The 23530-nt window shown below is 35.6% G+C and overlaps 3 protein-coding genes across 6 annotated transcripts; 1 reads left to right on the top strand and 2 right to left on the bottom strand.

Moving 5' to 3' along the window:
• Nucleotides 1-745: 745 nt before the first annotated feature.
• LOC101205695 (oleosin 16 kDa) lies at nucleotides 746-1773 on the top strand. The gene has a single exon (XM_004148379.2). It carries the CDS (start codon nucleotides 923-925, stop codon nucleotides 1328-1330), a length of 408 nt encoding a protein of 135 aa, XP_004148427.1. The 5' UTR covers nucleotides 746-922; the 3' UTR covers nucleotides 1331-1773.
• Nucleotides 1571-15484, bottom strand: LOC101205923. Its single transcript, XM_004148380.3, has 22 exons — nucleotides 14400-15484; nucleotides 14011-14126; nucleotides 12639-12847; nucleotides 11296-11415; nucleotides 9920-10048; nucleotides 9711-9836; nucleotides 9061-9116; nucleotides 8874-8973; nucleotides 8679-8796; nucleotides 7646-7855; nucleotides 7180-7513; nucleotides 5960-6053; nucleotides 5393-5501; nucleotides 4896-5167; nucleotides 4673-4800; nucleotides 4261-4495; nucleotides 3713-3901; nucleotides 3299-3585; nucleotides 2905-3118; nucleotides 2549-2791; nucleotides 2341-2423; nucleotides 1571-2219 (listed from the first exon to the last, which is right to left on the bottom strand). The coding sequence occupies exons 1-22, from the start codon at nucleotides 15224-15226 to the stop codon at nucleotides 2072-2074; spliced, it is 4347 nt and encodes a 1448-aa protein (XP_004148428.1). The 5' UTR covers nucleotides 15227-15484; the 3' UTR covers nucleotides 1571-2071.
• Nucleotides 15485-17591: 2107 nt separating this feature from the next.
• LOC101206167 (RNA polymerase sigma factor sigC) lies at nucleotides 17592-21878 on the bottom strand. 4 transcript variants are annotated; one of them, XM_031881306.1, is made up of 7 exons: nucleotides 21555-21878; nucleotides 20610-20814; nucleotides 19954-20526; nucleotides 19642-19872; nucleotides 19068-19208; nucleotides 18784-18981; nucleotides 17592-18369 (listed from the first exon to the last, which is right to left on the bottom strand). In XM_031881306.1, exons 2-7 carry the CDS (start codon nucleotides 20634-20636, stop codon nucleotides 18091-18093), a joined length of 1449 nt encoding a protein of 482 aa, XP_031737166.1. In that variant the 5' UTR covers nucleotides 20637-20814; nucleotides 21555-21878; the 3' UTR covers nucleotides 17592-18090. The 4 variants fall into 4 exon arrangements, with proteins under 4 accessions (XP_031737166.1, XP_031737168.1, XP_004148429.2 ...); XM_031881308.1 differs by having other exon boundaries at nucleotides 20651-20814; nucleotides 21555-21877; XM_004148381.3 differs by having other exon boundaries at nucleotides 20651-20814; nucleotides 21490-21874.
• Nucleotides 21879-23530: the final 1652 nt, after the last annotated feature.

Genomic DNA, 23530 nt, shown 5'->3' with positions numbered 1-23530 from the left:
TGGAACATAAAACGATAAAATGTGATTACGGTATCAATCAAACGTCTTCTTATTGTATTTGAATTTTGTAAAATTCATATTCTCTTCTTTTTTTTCTTTGTAAGAATGTTTGTGAAAATTGACATATAGTTGAATTCAATTCACCAACTTTATAAATAAAATGGATTTTGTAATTGGAACATCCAATGTGATTGATTTCATTTCTCATATATTTAATTTTAAAAATAAACCATTTTCAAAATAAAATTTTTAATATTTTACATAATCACTATACATTATTTTGACAAATTAAAATTCCAAATTTCATTAAAATTCCAAATTTCGTTAAACCATTTGAACAAAGCAAAAACAAAGAACTCGTATATTTTTTATGCTACTTAAAATTTCGAAATTTAGATTAAAAATTTGAATTTTATATTTGGGTGTAAATTTCAAAAAATACATCTCGGGTTTACAATCTATTGTCTTTGAAAATGGTTAAATTATCTTTTTAAAAACCATTTAAAATGAAAAATTGACAAAACGTTCACAAAATATATTCATTTTTGTATTTATAAAGACTAAAACTTTGTTATATTTGATAATTATTTTATCAAATTTACCCTTTTTACAATTCCCCTCTAAAAAATAGCAGAAACGTTTTGATTATTTTCTTTGTATTTTTTTTTGTTTCTGAAACGATTTTGAAAATGAATCACAAGTGAATTAACATTTTGATTGTTATGAAAAGAACGTGTCGTATCACCAAGATTGAAGGCCATGCAACTTGGACACGTACTACTCAAAAGAACTCAAAATCTCATCCAGCTTCCACCAAAATCTTCATCCTTTTCCCATCCATATTCTGTTATACATATAAGGACAAACCCAATTTCAACATCATCAGAATCCAAAACCACAGCGCCGGAGAGCCCTCGTCATCATGTCCGATCAATCAAAGCCCGTATCCGCCCGTACACTCTACAATTCCACTTCTTCCTCTCGCCAAGCCGTCAAGTTCTTGACGGCGGCTACAATCGCCACCTTCTTCCTTGTCTCTTCTGGCTTCACCATAACCGGAACAGTTCTAATTCTCATACTCTCCACTCCAATTCTCGTCCTCTTTAGTCCCATTTTGGTGCCGGCGGTAACTGTTTTAGTCTTATCAGCCGCCGGTTTGTTCTTCTCAGCAACTTGTGCGGTGGCAGCCGTAGCTGCGTTGTCGTGGTTGTACAGTTACATGACGGGAGATCAGCCAGTGGGGGCGGAGCAGCTGGATTTTGCAAGGGACAAAATTGTAGAGATGGCGAAGGACATGAAGGAAAAGGCCACAACACAAGAACAATCTTGAATGGCTTCCTTGGGGTTTAGAGAACGAACCTTTTGAGTGATGTAGTTATGTATTTTGTTTAGGTTCTTTTTTATGGTCTTTTTTCTTTTTGTTTCTTTTAAGTTTGAATTTAATCAAAAATTTCAGATCATGTGGAACTGAAACTATGAAAGTTTGGAACATGAATGTCAAAATGAGATGGGAAAAATATGAAGAATCAGAATTATTAATTCAGACACTTTCATTTGGTAACAGAGGTTATTACATGGAAAAAAATGACCTTAAATATTGAATTTTCTAGTCAGTTAATTAGAGATGGGGAAGCCCCAGGACTGAGAAAAGAGGGTACACAAATGGGATTCAAAGGGGGCAATAACAAATCCCAAATTATATACAACACTGTAGACAAAAAGGAAGTAAAGAAGGAAAAGAAGATGCTGGTCTTTAAGAGTAAAACAAAAAAAGGAAAAAGAACAAAATGGATTTGATTACAATTGTGAAAGCCTCTTCTTCTTCTTTTTTTTTTTTTTTAATCTATTTTGTTTGGACTTTAAATTAAGATTTGATTTTGATATTGATTGTTATCTATTTCTGGCCTAAGAGTCAAATTTTGAGTGTGGGATGAAATGGTAGAAAGAACGCCTGCTTGCTTGCTTGCCTGCCTACGAGCAAACCCATGTGTGGTAAAGAACTTTCCCTCCCCCAGAAAAAAAGACAAGGTAAGAGAAAATAGTCTGTCATCAAGGTGAGCAATAAAAATCATCACGACTGCCAGAACATATCGAACTCGTTACTGTACAAGGATCGATCTTGGATCTCGAGATTCGCAACGTGCCAATTAATGAGTCGGGATTGGAGAAATTTACAAACAACCAATCCCGCTGGGAAGATCCACCATTCACTTTCATCCCTGCAAAACACACAAAAACATGTATTATTATCTTTCTCCCGTCAGTTTGGAGTTCTAGTGGAAGTAAAGAAACAACAAAGAATTTCTTTTCTATCTTCGGCACATTGAAGAAGCCTCTCACATGTTAATAGTCCATGGCTGATAGCTTGGATGTTTCGAGGATTGAGATTTTGAGTGAACATATCCACAGAGAAATGCAACCAACTGGGGACAAAAGGGTTAAAAAAGACCATCAGATGTGATTCTCCAATGATGAAGTTTATTAGTGAACACCAACATAAACAGGGTTGGCTCCTGAATGTTCAGGTAATGGAAGTGAGTGGACTTACAACATTGACCAAGGATGTGATGTTCCACAATGCATAGATGCGGGCGAGGCCTGCAGAACGCCTAGGTCCTTGGCTAAATAAGGCATTGATTCCAGCAGGGAATGGAAGGAGAATGCCGAGCGGCAAAATAAACAAAACTAGAAAAACGTCTGCCAATGAGAAAGAAAACATCTGGAGCAGCGTAAGCAAAACCAAGCTGAAATCCCCTAGTAGCAGCATTGATATGACTAAACCAACAAGATCCTGCAGTTGGAAAAAGAATACCATCAGTACATGTAAGGTCCTATAACACAAACACCCTTTCAGATTTGAAACCGTATTCACCATGTGTGATTGAACGCTGTTGAGATATATACCTGGTGGCCAACAGGTTTAGTGTTGTGAAGCACATAAGATAGAATGCAAGATATACTCCTCTTCTCCTGGAGCATTTGTAGACTGCTGACATCTAAAATGCCCCCATATGACTTCTTTCGCCTTGCACGGCCTTCACTAGAAATATGATCTTGTCTTATATGTGTTTCTTCCCTCGAATGCAGAGACTGATTTTCTCTTGGAATGTCCTTCACACTGGAAAACAAGGGGTAGAAGATAAAGAACAGCCCAAACAAATGACGACCACAAAAGAATGCCAGAAATGTGCAGACATGCAAATATATCTACAGCCCAATCTTGTCTGTTGGACAAAACTATCAAAAACAAGAACTGTAAAGCATCCCTTCAATGTCTTCAAAAAAATATATGTATTACCGTGAAGTTTGATCATATTGTTCATATTCATGATAACTTCTTATGGCCGGAGGACTGATGTCTTCAGCAGCATATATAACAAGACCGTACTGGCAATAACCACAGGTTGTAGCCTGAAACCACGCAAGATCCACACAAATGCCATGATTCCTCAAAGCAGGATTTGCAACATTTTCCAGCCATCTAACAACAGGTAGAAATGTTGATTTAAGCTGACCACGACGAACCAACCGTAACTGTGCATTCAGGCCAGCAACCATGCGGTACCATGTTGTAGGTGGTAGAACCTGCAAATCAAAATATAGAACCCATCATGAGACTAGTAAATATACCTTTTCTGAAACATATATTATTAAATATGATTGTTTACACAACGAAGTATTAAACTTGATTTCCTTGTCTCAATTCACAAACCTGGCTCATGAGACTAGTAAGAATGTTGTCGTTATGAAGTGAAAAAGAAGCCATGTAACTTCCATCGCCTCCAAAAAGTAAAGCCAGTGGAAATCTTTGATTCAAACGAGGAGGAAGATCGGTTCTTTTTTCGTCTCCACCCAGAAAGAAGTCCACAAATGCAAGCATTAGATCGGATGTTGCCGCAACCTATAGTCGCACAAAAGATCACACCACATCATGCATTAAGCCGATTACTTCCACGTGTAGGTTGGAGAGAGCAATTAAAGAAAGAAAGAACAGATGGATAATGCACAATTCACAATTAATGAAACAAAACAACTATTATAATAATAAAATTTACAAATACTTCCATTTATAAAAAAGGCAAGCCCTTGAGAGGAAAGTCTACTAAAACTAAGGGTTCCAATAAAAATGTTTTTAAAAATTTAGACACGGACACGTTTATAAAAATATACCTCTTTTAAAACATATATTATTTTATACCAAAGAAAAGTAAGTTCGATATTAGACCAATAAAACATAATATAAATACAGATAAACCAAACCTTAATGCCTTCATAAAGAGCACGGGAGCGGCAAGATCGCAAGCAAGCATGGTCATATTCTGACCTAACAAACTCACGTAGAAGTTGCAATTTCAGCCTTCGACGCCATTGCTGCCATGACCATGCAAGAGGATATGCAAGAGCAGAAAGAATGCTGTATACTGCACCCTCCCACCATTGATATGCTGCTATAGCATTGATCTCATCCACAAATGTATTAAATGCACTCTCATATCTGAATATCAAAATACAGAACTCAAGCGTTAATCCAGGAACAAGTGCGTGGCTATAGACAAAGTTCTAGATAACCCATCATTATTGAATAGGTAGCAAGTCGCTAAATACAAAGTTTATATTGCAAATATGTCGATTTCAACAAAATGTATTGAAGCAATAAATCATTATTACTTACACAATCTCTTTGAGTTGTTCCGGAGGGGAGTGTGAAAGATGCCACGGTTCACTAAAGGTGTTTGGACCCGTAAAGTACATTCTATACACATGACTTTGAGATTCCTCAGCTCTATTTGTTTCTAAGACCTAAACCATATAAAGCACTTTGTCAATAAAACTTCATTCATTAAGTATTTAGGACGTCTTTGAAGGACTAAAAGTCATTCCATTTAGAGAAAAACCTCATTCAATGACTCCAGGAAAGGAAAGGAATGATCAATTTGAGATCCATGTTGAGTGGGTACAGGGCCAGGTAGCTCATCCACCCCGACAAATTTCATCCGTGCAACACTAAGCACCAATGCCAGCAGAACAAGCAGGCCAAGTAGGAGACCACAAAAGAGCCAAGGACCACCAAATGTATAAATTAACTCTTCAAGAGCAGTATAACATTTCGGCATATGGTATCTATCTGAAATGCATCTGTAAGGGCATGGCGTTTCAGCAATCCCACCTGAAAAAGTCAATAAATGAGGTTAGCTGACATTGCATACGATCTTAACCTTGAACCTTAAAATTAGTCTATAGAAGTTACATGAATAAATTCACAAATCGAAGTAAGCATGTTATTTCTGCACAAAAAAATATAAAGGCACTCTCAAAAACTACAAAACAATACATCCATTAACCGCAGCTTCTTCAATGAATTTTGAAGATCAGAACATGAATAAGAAAATACCCCGAACAGATACATAAATAGCACGATGTGGAAGCTCATCAGGGGGGCATTGTCGACAAAGAGATCTATCGGATCCACTGACATTCTTGAATGTACCCGCAGGACATTCCTGGAAACAATACAGATTGTTAACCCAATAGAAAGGGAATGGTAGAGAATTAACAAACCTAATGTTCTAATTAAGTTCAGAAAAGTTTCTTTATAAAGATTTGTGGCTATGGTGGAAGGAACGTGGCTATTGTTGAAGCATTAATTATTTTCATGACACTAAATGATTGTATACCTTAAAAGAATTTAAAAGGCAATCTAATTATTTGAAATATTTAAGAATTTTGAATAATGGAATCATAACCGATAAGAGGAAATGAGAACCTACACATAACTTAAAGTAACATTTCAACATTTTTAAGATACTCTCTGGAAAGTGTTTGAAACAAATTCAAAATATTTGGAAAATGTGGTGTTTTCATGTTGGACGTGTTCATTGTTTCTGGAAAAATAATTAATGAACATTTTAAGATATGAACCAAACTATGTAGAAACCTATCAAAAGAACCTAAAACATACCTCACAAAATGTTCCATAAAGACCTTTAGGGCACGCTTTCCCAGTCACAGTGCCATCTTCACCACCACCACCCAGTTCACCAGCTGTACCTCCACTGCATAAAACAAACAATCGATGGTCAAAAGGGCGGATTTATTCCTCTTGCTAAATTGGAAATGCTAAATTGGAGAAAGAGAACCCTCGATATTATGCAATTAAAACTGCTGAAATGAATACAACCGCTGCCAGTGGCATCATATCAAATTACACAAAGTAAAAGCTATAGGGCACCATAACAGAAACAGAAAATCCAGAAACTTTAATATTATGGAGTTAACAAGGAGTGGTATATCTACTTCAAGACACTTCTATCATCCATTTACCAATCAGACAAACTCATCCAACCAACTTCGCTTGACACACCTGTCAGAAATTATTTACATAAAAAAAGCATTTTATCGATTTAATCTTAGGAGGGTTTTAGAGAAGCAGGTGTTATAAGTTGATCTAAGAAGGGACGGCCTTAAATAGGTGAAGTTCTTCCTCTCGATTACAGCCCTTGGCAGCATCAATGCCTTGAATAAGGTCCAAGAGTTAACTCTCTTCCAAATTCACCTCATATTTGTGCGTTGTGTGCAAAGGGAGCAAAGAATTCTTCTCATATCACTTCACAGTTTACAGTTTTGCTCCCAAAATTCGGCAATTTTTTGTAATTTATTTGTGCTTCCATTGTGCAGACCTAACCATATTGAAAATTTGCTTTCTAGAGGCTCTTTATGGGTGGTGGTTAGAGAAAAAGGCCAAAGTGCTATGCTCCAACGCTGCACTGCTACCTTACGAATAATTTGAAAAGAATGGAACGCAAGGTTCTCTCTTTCCTTTTCTGAGGAACAAGAGATAAAGCAACGTTAGGATCTTTTCAAATAAGGAGTATAGTTGACGACCTAGTACATTTTGCAACTAATGGGTTACCAAACCCATGCTATTGCTTAAGATTGAAGAGCCTTCAAGCTCCTTCTGTTTCGAGAAAGGATGCTTTGTAGGCTTGTCCTTTGGTCCCTTAGGCATGTGGTGGTTTCTTTTTATTCCACAAAAAAAAGGAAGAAGAAGAACTCCTGAATGACCCAAAATCCAAAATAAGAAGCCTGATAATTGAGTTGCCAAACACGTATCCTGTACCATTGCCAGAGTTTAGAAATGAACACCATAACATAGAACTTAGTATGGTCAAATGTACAAACCGGGTACCAATGTGTCCTTTCACACTAGCAATGGGCTGGTACACGTCTCCTGTAGGTATGTCGGCCCAGTGAAAGTGAATCCTTCCTCCACCACCTCCACCACTTCCATTTGCTAGACTATATCCACCAGCACTTGAAAGAATAGCAGATGAACGAAGAGCCATGGTATGAACAAACAAAAGAATAGTTCCACCAGATCCTCCCCCAGGGCCTGTAGACTCTTGAATATCAGTCAACTTTTTTACTCCTGCAGTTCCGTTGAAATTGTCTCCATCAGATGTCACTGAGCCTTCAATGAGCAAGCTTGACAACGGATGCGCTAATGAGCCCATCACTGCATATATAACAAAAATATAGTAAAGGAATTAAATGACTATTGAGCTAATTTAATAGAAGCTTATTCATCTAGAATAAGGTCTCAAAATTGAAAAGAACATCCCACAAAGAACATGCAATATAAACTCACCTATAATGCCTCCTCCTGAAGAGAAACTGGCTAAACTGTCATTTCCGCTACCGCTACCAAGCTCACAGGGAAGATCTGCTTCCCCATAAGAGATGCCACCTGGGACACAGTTATTATCGAAGCATCCTACCCCACCTCTACCACCATACCCACCACCACTGTATATACCATTGCCTATGGCATTCCCTCTTCCCACACCTCCAGTGCACCCTGCAATTGCAAAAATGTTCAAATTAGAAAAGAAAAAGAAGTGTTTTTTCCAACCAAATACGGCTACATTGTATAAGCTAGAAACAAAAAACAAGTGAATAGAATTGACAAGTAGAAAGATAGTTCTCTAGGCAACTTTGAACCTAAGCACCCTCCCTTTGTCAGTAATCCTTGTATGGTTTTTCCTTGATTTTTCCGAAGGGACGGAGTGGATACTGGATAGGATACAATTGATATTTTATTAAACATTAGTATCAGTGATAAGGCATCAACCCAAGTGAAAATTCAAGGGATAACAAAAACGTAGTTATAAAAATTGAAAAAACTTTTTTTGTAAGAAAAACATTAAATTAGAGATGAAACTCCAGAAAGAAGTTTTTTACTGAACATTTCCCAAATTTGTTTCTCCTACCATAAATACTCCCGGGGAAGTTTCTCCTAACAAGAGATAATCCAGACAATTCTCTGAAACCAGAACTTCTCCTGGAGTAAGCCTCGTGCAAAATTCTCCATGAAAGTTACTGCCCTCATTGCTTATTCCACTTGGTGACAACACTTCTCTCTTAAAACTCTAACAGACTCCAAAAATCTAACACGCCACTAAGTCATACAAAAATTAGCTTCCAATGCAAAACAGAACAGCACATTGTCAGTTAATATAAGATAGGGGTAAGCTTGTTTATCAATTATCATATTATTAGAACTTCAAAATTAAGCCCCTATATATCAGAACTTTTGGGTGTGAGTGTGAGGATGCATGGCAAAGCAAAAAAAATAAATGAAAACCCAAGCATGTGATACATGAGGACACGAATCAACCTACCCATCCCAGATGCACTGATCATCCCATGAGACTGGACAGTTATTGTTCTTGCCCTGTGGAAATGAACAACCGAACCTTTGATAAGTCCCTCTACAGTGATATCTTCAACTCTGCAGATCTGAAAAGGTAACAAAGTGTCATATCACTACAGAAATGTAAAATCCATGGCATACTCCGTTCCATTCTGATAAGCACCTGGAGAGTGAAAGCAAGTGATGAGTTCACATTGCAATCTTCAGGAGGATAAAATAGTTCCACGGGGCAGTCTTTGTCTTCACAGTAGAGCTTAGGAGTTCTATGGAATGCGAAAATGAAAATTAGTAGGTTTGAAAGGATAACTGATACGCAAGAGATAAGAAACAAAGGCCAGTTTCAAACTTACACAGCATTTTTTGTTGCATCATCTACAGGCCCTCGTAAAATAGATCCGGGGCCAACCTTTTTCCCAAAATGGATAACCAAATTAATAATCAAACACAAAAACAATAAACATACCAAACCACACATTGAGAAACAGGTCCAATCTACGTTTCTCATAGAACGAGAACAATAAAGTTCCAGGTTCAATTGGCTATACAATAGAATGCCACAAAAGATCATGGATAACTTAAAAGACGAATATGCCCAGGGTGTTCCCTGATTCTATCAAAAAAAAGGATCATCAATCCTAACTTGGACGAGACCTACAATTTCCCATTCCAAAGAAGACAGATGGAAAACCATGAATGCTAAACCTACAAGTTCCATTTCTTGCATATGCAAAATCATTCCCCAAGTTCATTTACAAAGACTCAAAAATGTCCTTCCAAACAGAATTACCCAAGATCATCCCCATTTCATTCCAGGAGATAGATTGATCGTGGATGCTTCTCTCATTGTTTCCTTGTATAATTTCCTAAGTATTCTTTTATCGAAAAAAAACACATACGTACGTATGTAAGCAAGTATGTATGTATGTACACATGTATGTATATGTATGTATGAGATAAATAAACTGATAGTTAAACAAAGATCAAATTTAGTGATACTTACATGAATACTATAAAATAAAGACAGAACCAGCCGCTGGGCTTCAATCCAATCTCCAGGACCTGACAAGTTCAATAAACCTTGTCCATGGACTCCCAGGTTAGCATTAGAATGTATAACAGATGATTCCTATATCAAAAAATAAAAGAATGAGATGCTTTAAAATGGAAGGCTACAAAAAATAAATGTGGGGGAAGTTGTGATTAAATTACCCGAAGAACAATTAAGTTACTGGCCTCAAGCAAGGATGTTACAACGCCTGAATCCCCACCTCCATCTATAAGCAATTTAGAATTCCACATCAAAAACATTTTCACTGACATGCGTAGAGCCCCATACACCTGGAATTGTAAACCAAGGATTCTCAAATCACAATGCAAATAAGTTACAATACCAAACTGCACCTATTTTCAGTGCCGAGAAAGGACATTGGCAATACCCAACGTGATACATACCCAAAAGAACTAGAATAAATTAGATAAACCCATTTGTATATACAATATAACACAAGAATAAAGGGAATCAAAAGCATATAATATTAGTATTACCGATGCAATGCACCTATTTCAGTGCCAAAAAAGGAAAAACTTTATTCTCCTTCCTTGTTTAATAGCTGTTTCTTACACCACCATCACCACCAAAATAAAGTTATAAAAAAATGAGAAGAAGGAATTTCAAACAGGAGAAGATTCAGCTAGAAATGGGCAAGGAATGTTTATACTTAAAGTAGTATTTATTAACATATTTATACATGTGCGAAACCCAAGCTACTGTTGGGAATGGGGGGGGGAATACTAAAACTAGGATAACAAACAGTCATATTTCAGATAACCGGAACTATACTAATAATTCTTTATATGGTATTGTGGGCATGCATCTGTGGCAAACACTTGCGTGTATGCATGAAACAAAAAGGTTTCATCATAACAAACATTAGTGATCAAAATCACCGTTGGACCTGAACTTCCATGGAGGACTTTCAAGGAATTAAGAATAGTCTCTTGTACTTTGAGTTCATTAATAATAAAGAAGCTTGTCACCTTTTCAAAAAAAAGGAAGTAAGAATACAGTCCATAAACTTTGATTTGTAGTAATTTAGTCCATGTCCATAAACTTGAATATTTGTATAAATTAGTCCTTGAACTATAGAATGTATCAGTTTAGTACCTACACTTTTAAATATCAAACAATTTTGTCCCTATCATAAAAATCTCATCAAACTTAATTGCCAATTATGATTATAAAACGACTAATATAATTAATAAACAAACTTAACCTTTAATTAGTCTTGCATAAGAAAATTCGTTAAATCTTGATAGTATTATCGTCACTGGGACTAATCATTACAGAAATGTGAAGGACTAAATTAATACTTGTTAAAATTCAGGGACTAAAATGTTACAAATTTGAAAGTACCAAGACTAAATCGCCACAAACTAAAGTTTGTGCATTTAAGTGTTACTTCCATGAAATTTTAGGGGCTAAAAGTGATCATATCCAACATTGGTTCCCTAAATCATGACTGGCTTAAAAATAAATGTACTGCAAGCATGAAGAGCATAACTGTAGGCCACAGAAAAAATTTTACCTTGATTTCTGAGTTGCTCATTAAAAGTTCTTCTGCCAATAGCTCAAACTCTGAAGAGGCATAGTGTGCCAGCCCAAAACTTAATACTCCGCCAGATAGAAGGCTAATCTGACCTTGAACCTAGTTAATAGTATTGAGAACCAACATTAAGATTGTCGATAGAGCTCATTCCAGCATTACCATCATAAAGAAAATATACATCAGAAGAATCGAATGAGAACTTGCCATGCACAATATGATTCTAGCATCATTTTTCAAACCAACTACCAAGCCATCCAAACAAACGATATCTACAGAATATTTTCTAAGGTACAAGGCACATAAGACTCAGAAATTAACATCGGCTAGAATAGTAAATTCAGTAAAACCCACCTAAACTATTAGCTAATTTGGCGAAATAACAAAAACCAAAATACGTGAACAAGTATGGTTCATCAAGTAAGAAAACAGGGAGCACAAAAAAATCAGAAGAGCTAGCAGTTAATTCTATCACTAAAGGGACAATCAGAAGAGCATCATATATAAAGTTGTCGTAAAAACAGGGAAAATGCAGAGAGACAGTAAATTTTAGTCACACATAGGCAATATATAAAGGAAAGCCAAAACTAATCATTGAAAAAGCCATTCGTAAAACGTGATGCAGGATGAAATGCTAGATAATTACTATAGTCTAGGTTATGTTTGTATAGTTGTTAATTTCAAATCAATTAGTGTTTAATTAGTTATTGAAATTCATATGTTTATCATTATTTTTTCGTAAGGCTACAAATAGCAACCTTGGGAATTTTAATGGGAGCTTTTTGAATATCATTTTGAAATAGAACACTGTTGTAGAGTGTTCTCTCAACCTTAGGGATGGGTTCATCCCTTGTTTTGAAATAGATTTGTCCTAATCTCAAATCTACTGCATCAACCTGTCTATGCTGCCTCAACTTTCAAGGTTCACAATTGCTAGATTAAACATTTGATGTCAAACAAATAATTTATGCAAAATCGTGGAATTTCTTAGATTGGTGAATGAAACTTTGAAACTACTTCACACACAAACATAACTGCCATGCTCCCTCTTTTCTTTTTTTTTTTTTGGTGGAAGAGGCTTCCACAAATGTAGAAGAACGTGTTGACTATCAATAAAAAGCTTCAAAGTTAAAAGTAGAATGGGCAAAAAAGATGTAGAATAAAAGAATCACACTAGGAAAAGTAAGTATATGTGTATAGGGTTTGTACTACATATATAGCTCAAAAGAAATGGTACGTGTTATTCTGTAATGTAGCACTTCTCCATATCCAGATTTCTCATGCTGAGTGAACAATCTAAACTGAGTTTCAGGTTAATTACAAACCTGAACACGACTCCAGAGCAAAGGAACTGAAGCCCTGGCATTGTTTCGAACATAAACATTTGTCATGAGTGGTTGATTAGGAAACTCCAAAAGAAGTGTATCCGTATCAGTTGTCAGGTTATGATTGGAAATTGTAAGGCTTCGAGGAACAGCATCATACAGAGTTCCAGCACCGCCAGAATTTTCTGGACAAGCCAAACTACGTCCCCCTACATATATAACATATATTTACCATCTTAGCAATACTTCTAAATGAATTAACACATTGACAACCATAATAAGCAGTCAAAGGTACATTGCAGATGAGCAGTTCCTCCCATCACTGCCAACAGATAAGTACCAAAAGAAAATTGTAGAAATTTTTTGTTGCAGATAGATGAAAGGAGTCCATCCAATCTTGCTTCATTAACTCACATTAGATGAAGGAAAAAAAATATCGAACGCAGCATAGAGTACAGAAGGGAACAAAAAACAGGAATTGCTAAATGAAGGGAAAGAACAAAAAACAAGGAGGCTCCCGAGCAGGATGTTTCTAAAGTCCATCCTACATATAAGTATTTATGCTGCTAGAAACAAGAGCAAGTCTCCCAAGTAAATAGAACATTGAGTTTGGTTCTAAACGAGCATCAAGTTTTAATACTAAACATAATTTTAGGTTCTGGCAGAATACATCATCTCCACTCTGAAAATACTTTTTAAGTGTTGCCTTCTTTTTCTTGTGGGTTGGATAAATACATTATTGAAATATTGTTTCTTCGAAGTATTAGAGTATAGTCACAATAGAGCGTGAAATGGGAAGGAAAGGATAAAAATTTCGTAAAATGAAAAATCATCACCAAGCCTCCACTCTTATATTTTGTAAATTTATTCCTTTTTACTCCAATTTTCATGGTCCTAATGAACTTAGCCTTGTAGGAGATCTCTTTTTTTGTAACCCCCCATGGCTGGGGGTTTTGCTTTCTCCACTCTTTTGTAACATTTCATACATAATACTACCAATAAAATACTTCGTTCCGTATCCCAAAGAAAAATACCAATTGAACAAAATGAGCTTCAAACTATGCAACTGAAACATAATATATCCAGCCTTTCCCATGCACATTTATGGAGTTCAATAAATATCTTGACAAGAAAATGAAGCATAAATTGAAGAATAAAATTCATGCATGCATAGATACATACATAAATTTCATCACACACACATATATATAAGCATTTGTGGCTGTGTATGGGTGATGGTTATGTGTTTGTATACGTGTGTGGTGTGCAAGTATGTGTATACTAATATATTATAGATACTGCATATCATCTTGTAACATGGTCGACGATTTTGTAACACCACCGAAGTTCACGAATAGCTAATAACTCTCACCGTGAACAAAAATTTGAGGATCATCATGCCTGCTGAAAATGTCGACAGCGATTCTTCCACCACCTCCCCCACCATATCCATCACCTCCACAGGCACTTATCTTGCCATTGCCAATCCTGTTCTTAAAACAAAATACTTTAACATTCATTTTTTTCCATGTCCATTTTTATGAAACAGTCAAAGAACCAAATTATTTATTAAAAAAACGGTAAAACATAAACCATCTTAACCCCTCCAATATTCTTACTTATCTACAAGAAGGAAAACTCATATAGCTCTCGCGCAAATAAAATTATCGAACAAATAGGAGGAGGATATACAGTGTTCCAATGTGGAGATGAAATTAAAGAAATCAGACAAACAGATAGGGAGATAAGATAGATACTTACATTTTGTGAGCAAGGATATAGATGCTGCCACCTGACCCACCTCCACCTTTAGTCCCCCCATCACCACCATCGGCCAGAACAACCCCATCAATTACAAGAAGGTCAGCAACATTCAACTTCACCTTTCCGCCACCCTTACCACTATAGTCTACCTCCTTGCTCGTTGAACCACCTCGGCTACCAAAACTGCTAGGCTTCTGCAGCGATGCCCATGAGTACGCATCCCCTCCCCAAACGTCCTCGGGAAGCTTACTTTTATCCGTCAAACAACATGCTCCTCTCCCTCCATGTCCCCCTCCTGCTCCATCAACACTTTGTGGCGTACCACTGGTCTGTGACGGCGGATTCCCAGCCAAAGCCGTCGTGTTCACCACAGAACCATTAAGAAAACTAGCATTACAGGCGGCCAATTCAAAGCTCCCGGTAAATATAGACGAATCATTGCTCAACGTAAAATTGCCAGTAATGTTAATAGTAATCGAACACCCTGGTTTAAGACAATTAAATTTCACCCCAGGCAGGATATAAAAATTCCCCTTCCCGGCTATATACACGTCATGAGTAAGGTTCAAATCGTTGACAATCTGACATGTAGTATCCAACGAACCGACACCATCTAAATCAACGGTGCAGGAAACTGAAGGTGGATGAGGCGGCGGTGGCGGTGGGGCCGGCGGCGAGTAATCCTGATGAAAAAGAAACGCATCGTAATCGAGAATGGAAAATTCATCGTCGGCCGTAGATGAGAGAACAAAACGAAACACTGTAACAAGAACAAGAATCACTAGAAACAAAAGAGAAATGGAGCGGGAGTGGAATCGAGCCATTCACTACTGTCAAGAGTCATTAGGTCAGAGAATGTAAAGATTTGTAGATGAATTATGAAATGCAGTAATTAAGGCCAAAACTAATTCCACCATGAATACAATCTCATGAATTTCAATGGTGAGAAAAAACCCCCCGCTCAATCAATCTCCCACTGAAACCCTAGAAATCGCCCAGCAAAAACACGAACGGAGAAGGTAAGATTGAGGTGTTTTTTTCTTTTGTAAGAACAAATGAGAGAGAAAGAGGGAAGGAAGGAAGAGGCCTTTACTTATTTCCTGGACGACTAAAAATGACACAGAAATATTCCAAAACGGCTTGAGCTCAATACGCTCTTCCACGTGTCATTAACTCATTCGCTCAACCCTATCGTCAACTCTCTTTTTTGACTTTTCCTTGTTTTCCCGCGCAGGGGTTGGCACGTGTGGAGGTTAATCGTGGTACTTTGTCACATTCATCATTAAATCATAATGAACCCTACTCCTATTCCAATACCGTGAAAACCACTCGCTATTACCAAACGACGGCGTTTCTAAAGGAATCCGTCAAATCCGTCGTTTTCTTGTCCGAGCGAGTGTCGTTCAAGCGCCTGCGTGACAGAGATTCATTTACGGAGATGGGGTGTGATAATATGTTTATGTTTAGGGATGTAGTTTTGTCACCGACCAATGAGGAGAAGACAGGTAGGATATTGGTCAAGGTTTTTGACTAATTTTCAACGAAAAGGCGAGGCGTGATTGGGCTGTGACAGGGTCACTTTCGGAATGGATTTGGTGGTGATCGTTTTGATTTGTCACGAAGGCAGTGAAAGGGAGAAGACGTGTGAAAGTTTTGGAGAGACAACACTATTTATTGCTAACATTAACACCAACTCAACATTTTTTTCTCTCTTTTTATAAATTTTCTTCATGTTTATTAATAGAAATGTTTGTTCTCAGCTTTGCAAATTTTAATTGGAAAATTATTTATCTTAAATTTAATTACGATTTTATTGGTTTTATTCCTATTTAATATTTTCTATATTACTATTTCTTCGGTTCTTAGATTTTTTTTTGGGTCTATTTATTAGGTAATTTTGTGTATCCAAATATGAAATCAATTAATTACAATTTCACAATTGTAAATGGTAAAATTATTAAAATATAATCTAAGATTTTGCAAAAAAAATTAAATATTTGTGATTATTATGCTATATTTTGTAAAATGCCCAAAATTTATTAACCTTTCTTTATTTTTCTGTTTGAATCATATGTTAAAATATACATTTGGTATTCATAATTTGCTTATATGTTTCGATGTGTTTCATATGATTAAATTTTAATTTAATTGTTAATACAATAATGGATTTTATATTTCATTAACTTGGGAACTAAAATTAATTAAATGTTGTAGTCTTTTTTGTTCGATTTAAGTTTCATAGTTGTGCTACTAATTCTAGTAGGAAATGAAATTGGTTGATGTCAACGAAATAAAGTCATGGACAAAAGTCTTTCGAACAATAACAGTGTGAAAAATGCACAAGTTATATTTCAATAAAAATATCCACCCCAATATCCTTTTAAACTATATTTTGATCAATTTTGTACTACACAAACGATTTCATAATTAATTGAAACGGTCGAAATACAATTGAAAGTTCATGGCTAAAATTGATAGATAGAAAATTTATTGATGTATCGATAGACGTATCACACTCATCATAAATTTTTGTTTCTGCTAGAGGAGTGGTACATCCCAAAGAAAAGAATGTCATCAAACTTTTGTTCCTCCAATAAATATTACATCCCTAATGAAATGCAAGTTGTTTTCACATACCAATTCCACCTTAGCTCAAACATTAAACTTATGGATCAAGGTTCGATTATAACCCTGAAGTTCTAAACATTTTGCTGGTAGTAAACTCAACAACAGTTGCTTTCAAAGCTACTGTTTAAAAGTCTTTCAAACTTCTAAATATTAAAATGATTTCTACTCTGAAGTATAATTGAAATCAACCTGTTTTCTCATCGACTTAACCGAAAAAAGAGAGAGAAAAAGGTTGTTTTTCCACGTTCCAATGGTCTAATCTTATACCATTTAGTACGGCTTAGCATACATACAAGCGGGCCTCTCCTATCCAATTTGGTGTCAGCTTTCCCCTTCATCAAGAAAAGCAAAGCAGCTGATAACAATAAATTATAGCATTCAATTTTGACCAGGGCAAAAGCATGCTCTTGCCAACGTTGTCAAACCAAGCAGATTTCTCTCTCAACTCACAATTTCATTTGTCCATTCCTTCTCAAGCAAGAAAAGTATTGTAAAGTCCTTCAAATTTCTTCTCAGTAAAGAAATGTAAGCAAAGTCATGAACCTGCCCTGAAGTCACATGTGAATACAAAAGCTTTAAAGAAATTATGTATTAATAAATATACTATGCTCATCCTCACACACACCTATAGCAATGGCATGAATTGCCCTGTATGTGAAATACAATTTAATACATGTTGTCCCATATGGCTTAAAATGGCTATATATGTAAGCATGCATGTATATATATGTATATGAAAGGTTTGGCCATGTTCAAGTGCATATCTCTATGTACAGTCCCATCAATCCATGATGGAAGTAAAGATCATATTTTACATCAAAAAACATGAACCGTCAACCAGATGGGTTGATGTTTCAGTGGTGTAGAGGCCGGTGTGTAATGAATCACATACGGAACTGTACAGAATTCATTGCTCGGCGAAAATCGTTGAGGATTGAGATATGCTCATTGTAACAACTTTGTTAGTGTGGCCCGAAAGCGCAATGCGAACCCCTTGGCTTGTTTGGCCGGCTGCAAGTTTTGAAAAGACTGGAGGTTCTCGTGGCTTGAAAGAAGTAGATCAATCCAAGTAATGGCTCAAGTGCTTCACAGTCTCTTCATTCTTCAGCTTTGTCATAGCTTTCTTTTCTATTTTTCGAACCCATTCCTTGCTTATGTGCAGAAGTTTTCCAATTTCCTCGAGTGACTTGGGTTCAAAATCCACAAGTCCGTAACGCAGCACCAGGACCTGCCTCTCCCTTGATTCCAACCTTTGAAGAATATTAAAGATGTCTTTCTTCATTAGTTTTCGCTTCACAGTCTCTTCTGGGCTCTGTATTGACATATCAGCTGTAAATTCCTGCACCATAAGAAAATTATATCAAATCAGAGTTTTCGTATGTTTTGTAATCTGTAACATCCAGAAGGAAAACATCGTTCTTAAGATTTTCACTCCCACTGTAAAAGTCTGCAAAGGGATATTCTAAACGTGATCGTTTTAAGTTAGCGCAACTTTACAAGCTGGCGTTGCCATTTTGAACCAATATATAAGCTTTTGATGAACCAACTTTAGTAGACAAAATCTTCACTCTCAATTAATAAACATAGGGTTTTAAAAAATATATATAAAAAACAAATTATTTCCACTCTATAGGTTGCACTTATTTTTTCATGAAAGGTAAATATTTTGTCAACTTCGCTATTTTTGACAATTTTCCATAAACATAATGAAATCCTCAATGAAAGAGGGAACAGGAGAGAGAGCAAATCCTACCATATATTTCATATTTACTCCATCACCCATCTTCTGATCATTCGAACCCACAACTTTTAAACAGTTGCTGGCAACTCTAACCTTGGCTAAAGGAAGTCCAGTAGCCCTTGCTATATCGTCATCCGAATATCTCCTACCACTGTGGTTCAACACTTTTCGTGCTTTTTGTATCTGATTTATTGCCTTGGTTAATGACCTCTACAAAGAATTATAAAGATGAGTCAGCTATACAAGAATATGAAATTTTTTATGAAATTCGCCTCCCGGTGTAAAAGACATCATACTGGAATTTGAATTCCCCTTGAATTCCGTGCCACAACTCTTGACATTGATTTCCTTATCCAGTATTGAATATATGTTGAGATTCTAAAACCCCTTTTAGGGTCAAACCTTTCAACACCTTGCAGCACACCAAGGGCTCCTGCCTACGAATCCAAGAGAAAATAAACATCAAAGATGCATAAGCTCTTGCATTTTCCTTAATGTGCTTCTATTGAGAAATGAATTTCTATCCGTAAGGCATCAGTATTCAAAATTTGCATATTTATATGTTGACATCAATTTCCTTAATGAGCATTAATTTGGTGAAATACTTAATCATCAAGCACAATTCTCGTCTTAATTTACGGTGGTAGGCTGAAAAAACCATTATCTGCTTTTCATCTCCAAAAAGAATTAGAGGGTGCTATAAATTTGGTTTCATACAAGAAAAAATGAAACTTGTAAATGATAAGCTATTATCAATGAATAACTGAAGGGAAAAAATGCCATATACTTTTTCAAAAAGCAAAGCTTAAAAGAATATATACATTGAAATTCAAAGCACTCAGGTTTCTCATAGAACAGTAATGAATAGACCTGAACCAAGTCCTCCATTGGTAACCCAGAGCATCGGTATTTCTTTGCCAGGAACACGACTAATGAATTAGTGCTCCTTAAAAGCTCATCCCGGCAGAACGAACCAAATTGTAACTGTTTCTGCAGGTCCTTTATATCAACACTGGCAGCTTCAGCCCAACAACTCATGCTTGCTATTCTTCCAGATTCCTTTTCTAAGGTTTCTCTAATTCTTTCTAAATTTGCAACTACCTGGAATGAGATAGAAGCTTAGCAATGTTAACATAATATGTATCAAAAAGATGGTTGTGCAAACATCAAAGATGTATCAACCTTAACCCCTGTGGACATTTCAGCTTCATTTATTGCAACAATCAGTCTTCTTTTACTTGAATTAGATGATTTTTTTCTCGAAAATACAGTCGATCTATGGATTTTTTCTTTAACAGCTCTTGTAGTCAGCAGCCGGGAAGCAATTTTATCAGCATTATCCATTGCTCTCTTTTTTACTGATCTTCTTCCTGCTTTTTTTGCAGAGTAAACTGTGACATTGTCATTCTGGTCATTGGTTTTCTGGTTTACATTGTGATCTTCACCGCCCTCAATGGGTAAGCCTGACGAATCATGAAAACTTGAAGTTTTAAGAGTCCTAGATAGACAGGTATTAAAAAACTCCAAAGCTCCAAGTTTTGTTAGTTGCAGCACAATATCTCTTTCCAAGCTGAGCATGCCTGATTCAGTAAAAGTTTCCTCCAAAACATCAAGGTTTTCCATTAAGATGCCAAAAGGTGACGCCTTGCCAGTAGGCAAGCTCGTACAGGAAGAAAAATTGTCCTCTACCTTAGATGGCCTGGTACTTTTAATCCCATAATGCATAGGACCAAGTGACTTTGCCCCACTGTTCATCTGAAAGATAAGAATAATAAACCCACGATCACATATAAAATCCATCCTATGAAAAGCAAAAAACTAGGTGATGTCAAGATTACATGTGGGTTTTGTGTTGTGAAGTTCATTGCAAAGGGCTAACCTCGATCTCTTCCAAATTTAACAGATCATTGGCCGAGGTTTGTGGAGCTTCAGACAAGCAAGTGTATGTTTTCAAGGTTTCTCTAGGGATAGATTCTCCTTCTTCACAAATACTGGAGAAGAAGGAAAGTCTTCCTGAATTAAAGGCGGCTTCCCTGCCTTTAGCTGTTGTAGAACTGAACCGAATTAGAGACTATAACTAGTATTCTTATTTTATTCTTTTATAGGAAACAGAAACCATCCAAAGGAGTTTCACTTTACCAACCTAACTTAACAATGCATTCCCATTGCCAATATCATCATATAACTTTAAAAACACGATTCAGTTCATATATTTTAAGAAATGAGGTTCTTTCTCACGCGTATCTAAGCAGGAGAAAACAAATTAAAGATAGATCATCGAAAATTCAGTTCATAATCAGTCCAGTGGTAGTCAGTAGTCCTTGAGAAAAATTTCAGAGCCTAACAATCCCCGAAAAACTTAAACAACTGTAAATTCAGGGCATGTAACAGATATATACATATATAACCGTTCCGGAGCAAGATTTTGGCGGGATGTTCATAATTTCAATCCAAAATTCCCAAATAAACCCCAAAAATTTTCCATCTTCAGATGATCGAGATAATCGCAAAACAATTTAAAACGTATAACAAGCAGAACAATGTAAGCTTAAAAATGTAAAACCAAATAGACAGAACGATGGAGTTCGATGAATTACAGAATCAAAATAACTAAAGACAAGCTCTATATCTCATATTTCACAAAGAAACTATGAACCCAGATATGAATCGACGTCAAAACACAAAATCATGAAGTGGTTAAGGGAAAAGGGAACTAACAGGCATGTGGGGAAAGCTTGGAAGGGGAATTCTTGAGGGAATGAGTCTGAATTTGAAAACCCCACCTGAGATTTGGCCTAAAACTTGTTCCCATCATGAAAATTGGAGCCAGGGAGAGGCAGAAGGTTGGTGGTGAAGTAGTAGTAAATTAGTCACATGCAATCTGATGAGTGAAAAATGTGGACGTCGAAACTGCAAATTCTCTACCACCAATTCTTAATCTCCTTTCTAAGAATTTGGAAAATCAACAAGATTTCTTTTGCTTACTAGGGCAATAAAAGTTCAAGAAAATATCTCCTCTCCGTCAACGAGTTTCGAATGGATATTTCTTCGCGGGTCGAGTCAGGAATTGAAACTTTTTCAATGGATCGTCGTTCCTTACGTTTGGGGAGAAGATTAACACACCATAATCACGTAACACTTTTTTAAAATATACTCTCTTTCAAAAAAAACTCAGCTAAATTTTTTAATATTTGACATTTGTCCTTCTCGTATTATTTATTATTTTTAAAATAATTTACATTCCAAACAAAAAATTGTATTGGATTGAAACGATATAGATATCATTTAGTAATATTATAATTAATTTTTTTTAATTTTGCAAATATAATAACTTTACAATAAGTATTGATATTTCATATTTTAATATTTTCATTATTTAAAAAATGTCCGTCTCTAAATTTCTACTTTTTTATTTTCTCATTCATTCTCTTCCTTTTCGTAGTCTACTCTGTCACTCCGTCGATCTCCACAATTATTGGTTTCTTCTCTTCACTACGTCTCTTATCTTCGTCTTCCTATTCCTTTTTTCCACCGTTCTTCTTTAGGTACGTATTTTTTTCAATATTTTTTTAAATCCTTAGTATTCTTTTATATATTTTGGTGTCCAAAATTGGTAAGAGACTTTGATCATCATTTTTTTCTTTTGTGAATCGATCGACATTTATTAAAATTTAAGGCTACGATTTGTTATTCCTCATCTCTTTTGTTTGTTTTTTTATTTGTTCCTCATCTCTTTTACCAAGAGGGGATTTGGAGAACTTTGTTTAATTTATTTATGTTTGGTTCTAGTTTTTTAAAAAAAATGTGACTTAGTTCTTGATATTAATTAAGGATCAATCTACCCAATATCCTTTATTTGCTTGTTTTATATATACAATATTTGATGCTTAATTGATTCTTCAACTTCTTCTTTCCTAGTTGAAACTGATTTGGGAGGTGAATTAACAATTTTTAAAGATATTGATATTATCGATATTAAGAATGAGTTGGCTTTTCTGGAGAATAATTTGTTTTGTACATAGTAAATAAATTTTGTTGAAGTCACTCTGCTCTCAAGACTAATCTTGAGTTTAAGACATTGAGATCTAATTCAAAATCTATTGAGTTGGGATGTAATGAAGATGGTTGTCTTTGGTTTGTTAAGAGCATCACGTTATATGTATCAGCTTTGTATATAAATGTTGTGATGTACTTATATTATATGTATTATTTTGTTGATATACTTAATTACTACCTGATTTTCATTTTTGTAACTTCTATGCAATTCATTTTAGTAATATTAAGTATATGAATGATATAACTTAGTGTATCAAACATATAATATGTATCAAAGCGTACTAGTGAAGTATATTAAGTGTATCGACAAAAACCTGAAATGTATCTTAATCAATTGAGTATATCAGTAAACATAGAAAACGTACCAGCACATCAAGGATATCAAACATGTGATCTATATCAAATATATTAAATTTGTTGAGTGTATCGGTGAAGTATAAAATGTTTATCACTAGTGTATAAAAATTATAGAGTGTATTAAACTCATCAAGTGTATGAACAAAAACACAACAAGTGTATGAACAAATCGTTTAATAAATGTATCGACAATACAACAAACGTATTATATTTAGTGTATCAATGTATTTAAATGATTGAGTGTATTTGCAAAGTTTAACAAATATATCAACAACATATCAAGTGTATCAAACCAATTATGAGTATCAAGTGTTATTTAATATATTGAGTATATCAAAAACACATA

The sequence above is a fragment of the Cucumis sativus genome, chromosome 2 (genome assembly GCF_000004075.3).
Source record: "Cucumis sativus cultivar 9930 chromosome 2, Cucumber_9930_V3, whole genome shotgun sequence".
In the NCBI taxonomy this organism is placed as follows: domain Eukaryota; kingdom Viridiplantae; phylum Streptophyta; class Magnoliopsida; order Cucurbitales; family Cucurbitaceae; genus Cucumis; species Cucumis sativus.
This window is presented reverse-complemented; position numbering and strand designations above follow the sequence as displayed.